The sequence below is a fragment of the Mastomys coucha genome, unplaced genomic scaffold (assembly GCF_008632895.1).
Source record: "Mastomys coucha isolate ucsf_1 unplaced genomic scaffold, UCSF_Mcou_1 pScaffold22, whole genome shotgun sequence".
Classification (NCBI taxonomy): domain Eukaryota; kingdom Metazoa; phylum Chordata; class Mammalia; order Rodentia; family Muridae; genus Mastomys; species Mastomys coucha.
The window spans coordinates 18,274,922-18,287,089 of record NW_022196905.1 but is presented as its reverse complement, the minus strand read 5'-3'; the positions used below and the strand labels follow the sequence as shown (position 1 = coordinate 18,287,089).

At 41.0% G+C, this 12,168-nt stretch overlaps 1 protein-coding gene across 12 annotated transcripts in view; it reads right to left on the bottom strand.

Moving 5' to 3' along the window:
* Cobl (cordon-bleu WH2 repeat protein) overlaps nt 1–12,168 on the bottom strand; it is a 243,915-nt gene that overhangs the window by 152,748 nt on the left and 78,999 nt on the right. For 11 of the 12 annotated variants that reach the window (XM_031338138.1, XM_031338142.1, XM_031338133.1 and 8 more), the window contains exon 2: nt 8,064–8,267. In XM_031338138.1, coding sequence (XP_031193998.1) covers nt 8,064–8,267 — 204 coding nt within the window. The remainder of the gene's footprint in view (nt 1–8,063; nt 8,268–12,168) is intronic. The other variant, XM_031338134.1, reaches the window with a different exon arrangement.

The window sequence follows — 12,168 nt, the reverse complement described above, 5'->3', positions numbered from 1 at the left end:
AAAAAGAGGAAAAACCCCTAAATTTTAAGTTGTAAAAATTGATAGGCACTTTGATGAACAATGAGCCAACAAATCAGATATTACCCAGCAGAAACTGACAGAGTCTACCAAGACCAAATCAAAGAGAAAGTGGAATCTTGAAAATACCAATAAAAAATAGAGGTTAAATCAGTAATTAAACCTCACTTAAAAAGAAAATCTAAATCCAAAGACTGCAACCAAAAATTATACTGAATATCCAAGGAATAGCACAGTAATGTTTCTTAAACTCTTCAACAACAACAAAAGACTGAGTATCTCCAAACTATAACATTAGCAAAATGGAGGCTGCCATCCAAAACAAAGAGGAATGAAAACAAAAATCCTCAATAAAATGCTACTGATGCAATTCAACAGCACAGTAAAAAAATAATACTCATAAAAAAGTACGGTCTATTTCTGGAATTCAAACCTGGTTCAATATATGCATGCAAGTCCATAAATAATGTGACATATCATACTGTCAAAATGAATGGTAAAACACACATATACATCTCAATTAGTACTAAAAATATCTTAGAAAATTGAATACAGAGAGAGAGAGAGAGAGAGAGAGAGAGAGAGAGAGAGAGAGAGAGAGAGAAAGTTCAGAAAATAAAAGATAATGCATAAAAACTTAATTTAGAATATAACAGATCTCTTATGTGGGTATTTTGTTACTAGGTCATTTATTTGAAAAGCTATATAATAAATAAAACCTAGTCTCAGCTCAGAAAAAAAAATCACAACAATGAGTGTTTGCCTTTGTTCCTCCCTCCTTCCCTCTGATCAAATCTAATGCCAAAAGAATCCCCCAAATGCCCTATTTTTAACTTACTGTAGCTAAACAATATCCAGGCCATTCTGATCACTCCAAAGAAACACTCACTATCATCTCCAGGACAATGCTTACCACATCTTCTGTGTAAGAGGACATTAGCACCATGAAGCTGGTACTCTGTGTCCCGAGGATATTGGGTGGGAAGGACCAGGACACAGTCAACATTCACTCAGAGACTAAAGCATGAGCAGAAGAACCCATGCAGTGTATTCTGATTCTTCTAGCTTGAATACACATTCGTCTTTCTCTCAATGCAGGACTTAAAAGTAAAAAGGAGAGCACACGCCAACATGCCTCATGTGCCAGAGCAAAGCCTTCTGCACAAAGACATGTCTTTGAACAGTGCTAAAATAATACTGAATTTTACTTGCTAGTATGGCATGGCTCCTCAACTACCACCATCCAGACACTAAGGTCTGAAACGCAGTGCTATGAAAGGGAGCATGCAGAATTTGGGGCTTTCTCCACTGCAGAGAGCATACCCTCTTGCCTCAGCAGAAGCCAGCACACGCAACAATGTATTGACAGTGTTTGGGAATTAGGTCAATGTATATAACTAGATGTTCAAACCTCAACTTCATATATCATATTTCAAAATCTGCTGACCCAATCCCTATGTAATACTGTCCTCTGTCCTCCCAGGTCACCAAGGAAAAGATGTAGTTTTCCTAGAGAACATTTCATTCTCCGGAAGTTGCAATTATATTTTAACATTAGAGGGTGGGAACAGTTTTCAGCAACCAATAACCTACCCACCCCAACTTCTTATTAAGCAGAAGGAAAGAGGAGAGGCACAGAAACAAACAAAAGCAAACCCCCAAACTCCAAAGACTATACAGAACACAATAATCTAGCCATGGCTCACCATGCATGTTGCACTATGCAAAGAACACAGCCATGAATTCAGCCTTGAGAGGCAAACATGTCCACATACCTTCCTGGTGTCTAGATCTTACACTCAGATCAGATCAGTCATTATGGAAAGGTAAGGAGGTTGGGAGCAGATAGGACTGAAGCCTTCCTTAGCTACTCCACCTTGTCCTAACCATCCTTCACTGTGAGATCCCTAGTGGAGCTGTCTCCTGAGGATGCTAATGGGAATTGGGAACTCTAATGGGAGCCTGTGTTCATGAAAGAAAACACAGGACATTGGGTCAATTTATTACAAGTGATGAGGGGGTTGACACTTTATTTAAAAGAGGAGGCTAACTGGTATGACTAGTCATGACTGCCACTTTACACACCTCAGGAGCCTTTGTGAAACAAGTGTGAGGGGGTCAGGTCTTTTCCAGTTTGTAACACACCAGTTAAAATGCTACTGAATGGCATTTGAGAAAACTCTAAGAAGCTCCTCAGATCTCTACATGCTCCTTTGATACTCCTAGAGAAACGTATTCAGAAAGGGAAAGACAGCCTTCCGCATATTGACAATGCCTAAGGATGAACAAAAGCACTAGCTTGCCTACAGTCCCTGTGGGGTTTTATTACAGATCTTTCAGTTCCCAACTTGCCTTTTGTTGCCTATGAACAAAGAGCTGATGGCTTTATTAATTGGGTGTTATGTATATGCCTCCACAAGGTCTTAGTAGGTCACTGTGTCACAGGGCCACAGAGAATTTTCCAAAGACTGGCAAGGCTGCTTGGCCACTCCCCATCGTTCTTACCACCTGCTGAGTCTGGCCTCTCCTCACCATGATCTCCTACAGAAGAAGTCCTGGCCCCTGGTCCACAGTTTCCTGACATCATCCTCGGACCAAGGACTAGTGTCTTTCCCGCGGCCATGTTCTATTAGAGGAACTCACATAGCCTGTGTGGGATCCTATGATTGCTATTCATGGTCTCTTTGAGCCAGGAAAACTGGCTGCATTGCTTTGTGCCTTGGTTTCCTTATTGTGGTGGCATTAGAGTAGAGCCAAGCTTAGAGGGTTGCTGGAGACTTCTATGAATTTATAGCTTCAAGGCACTAAACAGTGTTATCTCAGTAGCATGTACCATGTCACTGCTTGCTAAGTACATGACACTTCACTGCTCTTTTCCATGTGAATTTCATATAGCTTTGGCAGAGGATCATGGTCTGTATTTGACTGAATGCCACTCTGCTTTCAGCAAGTGACATCAGACCCTTAAATTGCAAAATTTTTTCCCTATCTCCCAAGGAATGAAAGAAACTCAGTAATCAGACTCAGAATGTCAAAGGCAGAGTCATGCATGTTAGGAAGTTACAAAGTACAAGAGATGGCATCAGTGATGGTACCTTACAAAGACCCAGGAACCTGGATAAAATAGGCAGATACTCCTCTGCAGCACTTCTCTATCTAATCACCATTAATGTGAAATCACAGCTTTAGCAGCAGAAGAAAAGTTATGGTAAATAGTGGGAGTGACCACTCCCAAAACAAGCAAGCTGAGCTGAGCTGGAGGGCTCACTTAAAACTTACCTGAAAAATTAAGTTAAAATTTCTTTTAATTTTTTTCTCCCATTTATCATCCATGGCTTGCTTTTTTTTCCTCCAGCTGCTTTGCCCTCTGCTGTACAGTGCCTTCTAACATTCCTAACACAGAGATAAAACTCTTTCTGGGTACTTGTTATAAACTCTAACTTTGGATTTGAAATATGAGTAGAATTTATATAAACTTCTTTCTCTTAAAAAATATGTTGCTTTCTAAATGTATATAAAGTTCAAAAATGATTTTGCTGACGGGCAGTAGTAATGCATGCCTTTAATCCTAGCACTTGGGAGGCAGAGGCAGGAGGATTTCTAAGTTTGAGGCCAGCCTGGTCTACAGAGTGAGTTCCAGGATAGCCAGGGCTACACAGAGAAACTCTGTCTTGAAAAAAAAAAAAAAAAAAGATTTTGCCTGGGCCTGGGACTACAGCAAGAAACTGATCTTCTGCCTTCTATGGCTATTTTCATAGTCCTACTGAGGGTCAGGAAATGAAGGGTCTGTACCACCACTGTACAAATGCTGGTGTCCAACAGGGCACAAATGAACAAACAGCGCTCCAGCAATGGAGAAAATTTCTCTTTAGGTTGAAGCTTGCTGTTATACCATACCCTCAGATGCACAGGATAGACAGAAAGGTCCTGAAGACACTAGGTCTGGTGCAGTAAGGATGAGGAGACCTCTTTGTAGACTATGTATGTATACTACCGTCTCCTTCCTCATGTCATAGAGACAGTAAGAGCCCAGACTCACTCTTGGGACAGAGTACCTGCCCAAGGTCAGAGCCACAAGCATGCTATAAGCAGAGGATCTCTGCATGCGCATGCTATCTGAAACGTTTGTGCTTGTGGAAACATAGCTTGATACACCACACCCACAGTATTCTAATTCAGCCGGGCTTAGGTGGAACTGCAAAACCCATAGTTCTTACAAGTTCTCTGGTGTTGTCAATGCTGCCAGTGTAAGGGGCTCATCTTTAGAATGTCTTGATACTAAATATCAAGATATGCACATTTGGAACCTTTGTTGACTGTATGGATCGCTGGGTGCTAGGTATGCCAACTGCTTTTACAGGTATATCCTGCTGGTCTTAAAACAATTTGTATGCATGGCCACATCTTAACTGTTCCAGTGTGTCCTAGTTTCTTGTATGGACCAAGGCCAGCATGTGGCTCTGAGCACTGGGTGAGGCATACAAAGAGGTCAATGCAGATCCTGAGAGAAAGTCTGGTCTGACGGGTTCATGTGGCATCTGAGAGACAAGGCAACATGTAATCAAGGCCCTTGGCAGACAGTCTGTACTGAGGATCTTCACCAGAGAACATGTGCAAAACACTAACATGGTCAAGAACAAGATGGGAGACCAGAAATAGATCCACAGACAGGGAGGTCTGGTGGCCAGATGCAAGACTTCAGATTTGAGCTGAAATCTCAAGCAAGAATCCAGTTTCAAGAAAGCCTAGGTCCTAGTTAACAAATGCTGGAGCTAGAAGAATGTATTGAAACGCCAGAGAGGTGGTCTGCCAAGGCCATGCATCTGGTGCCTGCCTATAAACTGTCTAACTCCTGGGTTTACAGAGAGGTGCAGGCTGCTAACCTGCCCTCTTAAGGCAACTGAACTTTAAAACCATCTGAAGAGAACGTTGGTTGGAATCTTTGATGTGAAGAGAGGAGATAAGCTGAACCTGGGAATCCAGAAAAACCTGGTGTTTGTCCTATCCAGTAATGACGTCATATGATGGGGGTTACTTGAGCAAGTGTGGACATGTTCTGCCCTGAAGGTATCTCTTTTCTGACCACAGTAACTCTTGCCCTTTTAAAACTCTGTCCTCATTGTCTTTCACCTCTGTCTTAGAGGTTACCTTTCCTCAGAGTCTACGGAAGTGGTTTTCAACCTCCCTAATGCTTCGACACTTTAATACAGTTCCTCGTATGGTGACCCCAACCATAAAATTTTTTTTGTTGCTACTTACCAATTTTATTTGCTACTGTTAGAATTGTAATGTAAATATCTGGTATGCAGAATATCTGATGCAATCCTTGTGAAAGGATCATTCCACCCCCAAAGGGGATGCAACCTCAACATTGAGAAGTGCTGGTCTATAGTATTCTGTATCCAGCTTATAGGAAAGGTATATATATATATATATATATATATATATATATAGTATCTTCTATATGATGCTCATTTAGTGCATGACAGTAGCAGACCTGGATCCAACCCAATTACCCTTGAGGAAGTAATTTGGGATGTCTTAAAAGTCATGAAAATTTTACATGCCACTTTTAATATGTTTGTTTTTCCTTGTGTTTAAAGAAGACTAGTACTCTGAAGCCAGAACTCTTATAACTTGTGTAGGCTTCAGAAGAACCACTGCAAGTGCAGGCTCCTCTGTCTCTCTCCTGAGTCTAGACTCTATAATACAGACCTGCATGCTTCGAGTGAGGGCTGCTCAGCCAATGTTCTGCTTTCTCGTGTGGTTGAGATGCCCTCCGCCCAGTGTAATTTATTATTTAGTTTGTAATTTATTATTTAGTTTGTTCAATGGATAAGTGAACATTTTCATATTTGTAATCTATCAGGAACCCACAAAAATGATTACACTGTTATCCAAGCCAGGACAGGACCTTCCACCAAGGTTTTGTACCACCGAAAACCTTTCCTTTTCTACAATGACAAGGCTTGGTAATTTAAATGCCAGACCTGTAATCTTGTTAGCTCTTCACAGAGAAAATATTCTCCTTTATTAGAAGGGAGGGAGGGAGGGAGGGAGGAAGGGAGGAAGTGAGGAGGGAAGGAGGGAGGTGGGCAAGTGGGTATGGTAACTCCTTTCTTAAAATAATGAGTTTTTTTTTTTTTTAATAGCTTCTCTTGTAGACTTAATAACTAGGAAGTGGAAGTCCTTACAAGGCCCATGACCTGGAATTCTCTGCACAGGTATGAACTTGTCTATTCTGTGGTGTTTAGGTTCTTAGGGGCAGAATTATAGGACTGAACACTGGGAGAGATTCCCTCTATTCTGCAAAAAGAAACACTGGCTTTTCTCTGCCAGATGTGCCTTAGCTGTGTGAACCAATGTCGATGTGACTAATTTTCTACACTAGGATGACACAGCCCAACACTGTCAACACTTAAAGAGCCTTTTATGAAGCTCCCCTGGGGCTGAGGGGACTGTGTCTTCAAAGATACTCTCTTCACTTGTGCTCCCAATTAAAGCGATGGGGCTGTTGGCTTTCTTCCCACCCTCCATGCAGAGAGCTGGCAACCCCACTCCGAAAAGCTTGCCAGGCCTTCTTCCTTAGTCAGGAACAGTTCCAAGCCCGATCCTTATGTCTTAATATTTAAAACAGATAGGGGCTTTTATTTGTGTTTCTAAATTCAAGAGCAGCTCAAAAAAAAAAATCAAACCAACTATGAATTGCAGAATGGCGTCATAAGCACTCAGCAACTAGCATGCTTTCTCCATCAGGAAATACACGGTTCAGGACTGGCTATGTTTTGTAAACTTCACTTTAGGGCAAGATGACCATGCTCTTTGCTAAAGCTACTGCTTAAGCAGAAGAGTGAAAAAAAAAATGAATAAAAGTCAGGAATCTGATATCAGCCCACTTATTATTAAAGGATGAAGCATGCCCTTGCCTGTAGCAGAGAAAAGCCCAGGGACAGAGGCTTCTGAACTGATGCTGCTGGCTCTTCCAGACTCTAAGCTTTCCTGCTTAGAAAGAGAATGTTATCTGAATAATTGATAAGCCTCTCAGTAGTCTTGGTAGCAATCTTTCAGAACTGTACCGTGATAACTTCTGCTCTACAGGGAAAAAGGGACTGAAGGCAGAGAGAGCACAATGTGTTCACTTGAAAGCATTTTCCAGAAACATTTTTACTTTCTAGGAGGAACTCAACCTTTCCTTGTGCTTGTCAAGCAAGATTCATGAATTATTATCCAGATGCCACAATCTAAGAGAAGAGAAAGTAGTAACTACCAACTGGAACGATATATAAAACATAACTATACATTTACTGGTAGAATGCTATGCATAGTAAAATCAGTTTTAAACTATGATAGTATAACATACAGCTTATATTATAAGGCTTTGTGGGAATTGTGTAGAGAATGTAATCCCTGTTCTATAAAACAAACAAACACAAACAGAAACTCTGCCGGTTCAGAGTCTCTGAGCTGGGCCCGGGAAAATGCCACACAGGATAGGTCTCAAGTCCAAACACCTCCTTTAATGCTAATGTGAAGATCTTCTTATATCAGGGACAAAGGCTACAAGGAGGAACCCTGCTGAAAAATAACTTTTTACACTATGCTGTTGGTAAGGCTTTCAAAGACAATATGATATGGCCTATTACAACTAAAAGCACGGTATACTGGAACACAAGAATTCCAGTCATGGACTTATACCAAAACTGGAAGCAAGACTCATCAGCATTGTGTTTAATTTTCACTTAAAATAATTTTGAAAACGTATGTATCCCTACAGACTCTGAGCCCAAACTCTACCAGGACAGGCTTGTCATCCTGGCTACCCTAGGACTACAGAGAGCCTGGCTGAGCCAGTCAGCCCACAGTAGTCCCAGTGGGACTGTTTTGGATTGCCTACCTGTGGTCTTGCACCAATCTATAGCATGCCTTCTAACCTGGGTCAAGTTTAATATGGAACTAAGTGTAACAAGTCCACACCCATCCTTCCTTCTCTTCCCACACACATGAGAAGGAACCCAGGAAGCTCCACCCAGATACCAGGATCTTACCTCCCACTAACCACACTCTGCTTCTCCAGTCCACTGGGCAGAACCACAGTGATATCCAAGGTGCTGTTCTGCAGTGCCTCCTTCATGTAGACCAGGCTTTGCTGGGAACCCAGTGTGGCATCATAGGGCAGTTTCTGCTCGCTGTGGATATTCTGGGCAGCAGGCTTTCCAGGAGGTGGCGGGGCACGGGCCTTCATCTTCCTTCTTTGAAAATGATAACACAGAAACACTAAGATGAGGGTTTTATGCTTGCCTCCAAATGATTCGTCCTCAAAAGCATTTAGGGTTTGATTCAGAAATACCTTGAGAGCTGTGGGGTCCTTTTAAAGTTGTGTGTCGGCAGTCTCCAGTACTAACAGAAAATATCTTCCACAAACCAGTAAAAACCAAACCAGTTCAAAGAAACACCATGGGAAGCATTTTTGAAAGTTTTTTGAAAAAGAAAATTCTAAAAATGTGGTCCCCATCTGAAGCAAAGTGCCCTACTTTCTAGTCACTCTGGTTAAGGTGTTAGGTGTGTGCATCTGAGTTTGCTGGCCTGGCCCTTTTGGGATTATACATGCTGGTAATTACACTCACTAGTAAGTGAGTGGGCATCTCTAAATTTTTGCAAAGTTCTTGCTTCTATCCTCTCCAGCTCAGGATCTAGGACCACTTCTGAGGATCTGGATCAATAATAGTGGATGCACTGGGACTAAATTATTCATATAACACTATCTAGAAAGTCCCTCAGTGTGGCACTACCATTACAGACACTGTCATGGATGTGGCTGTGGGCAGCAAAAGGATGCAAGTGGCTTCGCATACAAGCCCTTGTCTCTGTTTTCACCTTATTTCAAACTATGGCTTGAATGCTCACTTAACCTTGGAGGCAATGTTCCAGCCCCTGTCAACAAGACACTTAACCGATGGACACCGATGGACACTCCAGATAGTAAGGAAAAGCAGCTAACATAGGCACTACATTTTATATATTGAATATATGCAGTGTGCATATATATCTGTATACATGCCTACACATGCATATAGAAATATGTATATATAAGCATGTATAAAACTGTGCATATATAAATGTATACACATTAATTTATATACTAAGGCCTTAATTTATAAAGACCCTGTGTCTTTTATTATGACAGTAGCCATGATTTACACAGGAGCACTTCGCATTCATTGGGATCTGTTGTTATAATTTTCACAATTTACCTAACAACCACCTGGTCTTTCTGTAGTTATTTCCCAGATTTCAAAATATCTTGCAGCCCAGGTTGATTTGGAGATCACTTGAAGGCCCACACTCATTCAGTGTGAGGAAGAGGCAGGAACCATGCCCAGCTGACACCCCAGCACTCCTCCTACCTGCTCCCTCCCCACCCTGCAGTGCCACAGCTAGATCCACACAGAGGCAATGAGAGCCCACCATGCACCCTGAGCTCTTCCACTACTGACTTTTGCAAGTTTGATTTGAGGTTTCAAAGATATCAGACAAGCTTCTAGAAATTTATTTTCAAGAATCTAGTGATAGGATGGCATAATATGGCAGACAAATTACCTGCAGATTATTACCAATGGCAGGCACATACCAATCAATAAATGAAATAACTAATAGGACAATAAAATTAATAAATTATTAAAAAATAGTACATAGCACCAACATTTAAAAATATAAAACTCAATGAGCAAAACCAGTTTTTTTTTAAAATAAGCTTCAAAATATTTGTTTAGGAAAACATTTTTAGAGAAGAATACATTATAGCAATAGACTTCTAACAGTCTAGAAAAGACACAGTAAACAATGACCAGTGACAGTGTGGTCACACAGTGGGTGATGCCAGACAGGAGATGTGCTTTGCTACTGTAATATGTGTTATTTGTAAAACACAAGACAGCATTTAGAATTGTGAACAGCAGGAAATGGGATCCAGAAGAGGCTGTAAACTTCCAGATGTCCCCACCATACTTAACACAAACTGAGGAATGGTACTCAGTTATTCTTCTCTGCTATGGTAAGTAGTTATAAATCAGCTTAAAAAGTCAAACTAAGCCGGGCGTGGTGGCGCACGCCTTTAATCCCAGCACTTGGGAGGCAGAGGCAGGTGGATTTCTGAGTTCGAGGCCAGCCTGGTCTACAGAGTGAGCTCCAGGACAGCCAGGGCTATACAGAGAAACCCTGTCTCAAAAAACCAAAAAAAAAAAAAAAAAAAAGTCAAACTATAAGATCTGAGTTCCTGTATTTGTGTGTGTTGTGATATATTTTAACTGCTATTGCTCACACCCTTCTCATTCATACACATAAAAATCAAAAAGTCAAGGAACAGTGGCACACTCTTATAACCCCACCAGGAGGCTGTCATAGGAAATAGCCAGCTCTAGGTCAGCTTGTGCTACACAGGTGCGTTTCATGACCAACCTGGGCTATATGAGATAAAATAATTAAAAACAATAATTTGAAATAAAAACTAAAGTAAAAGAAAATTGTTAGTATTATCTCATATTTCCATCTGTGCCAATCTCAAGACAATAAATGTTATCTATAATATAAAATGTTATCCCAGTGTTACAAGAAAGGAGAGCTACCCTCAAACCCAGACAATTTATGCAGCATTTAAAATTTTAACCACTACATTATTCAGTCTCCTTGAAAGACAGCTGTTAATTCCATTTTAGAGATTGAAAAAGGTGACAACAAAGCCACATTCATCAATTAATCTTGACTCCAAGCCAGCAGCCAGCCTCTGAGTTACCTCCCATAGCTGCTTACCTGAGGAAAACTTAGTTTATTCTCTAATCTTTAGGAAATTTTCTAATTCAGCAGTGCAGAGTCAAGCAGGAAGCACCTCAGTGTTCAGCACTACTACAGGAGCATAGTGCTACAGCAATACACTCAGTGTAAAGCAATCTGTCCCTATCACCCACCTTACCATCTCATGAGCTCAGTGGTCCTAAACCTCACAATTGCACAGGCACAATTACTCGATGCTTTGCCGGACATCTCTACTGCCCTCAGGCTCCTTTCACAGTATTTAAGGAACATTATATAAGGGCTGTACCTCACAGCACACCCCAAAAACTACCTGGTATAGCCAACTGATCATGGCTGATACAACCTGGAAAGCAATAGCAATATGCTTTAGTAGAGGTATTTGTTCAGGACATTGGTGTGTGTGTGTGTGTGTGTGTGTGTGTGTGTGTGTATGCACATGTGCACATTATGTATACATACAAGTCAGTCAATATTTAAGAAAAATAGCATATTTTATAGCCACAGTATAAATTTCTTGTTATTTCTGCTAAAGAAGAAATTTGACAATGCACTGAACATACAACAAAGCTAGCTAGGTTCATCCCAGTGACTGAGGTGGTTTCCATCTCAGTGATACCACACATCTTTACCACACCAGTCTATACAGATAACCACACCTCTGGAGCCTTTGCCATCAACCTCTCTCCTATCTCTTCCACTGTCCTGACAGCTGGGTAGCAGTTTGGAGCAGGTCTGACCCTCTGAGTCTTGTGGCAATCTGCCCTCACCCTATCCTTCCTCCTCTTCTGCTCTTGGGAAGATCACAGTTTGTGAGTGCCTACCTCTGGGTATGGCAGGCCAAGAAGAAGAATCTCTACATCTCTAAGCTCACCCTGAAACTCCAAAGGAACATGAAAATGCCTTGTACAAACTTGCCACTGATCAGCTAAGTCCTAACATCTGTAATGTATGGATTGCAATACAATGATAAATGATAAAGGGGCATCATTACAGCTACAACGTTTATTTTACTTGACAAAAGCAATTAGTATACTACCAAAATCTCCAAAAAAAAAAAAAAAACCCAAACAAACAAACAAGAAACAAACAAAAACTACATGGAACATGCTCATGTGCCTATTAGTTTAACTTTTGCTAATAAACAATTTCATATTTTGAAAACTACACATAGAAAACTTGTGTGAAATCACTGCCAGAAGTATGCATAGAATCAAGGAGACACTTCAGTGACTCTTTCTCTGTGACCACACACATCAAGATCAAGAAAACAATGTTGCGTGCATGCAGTGACTGAGCTGACTCTCTTCCCACACTCATTTCTTCTGATATTTCTGTAACAAG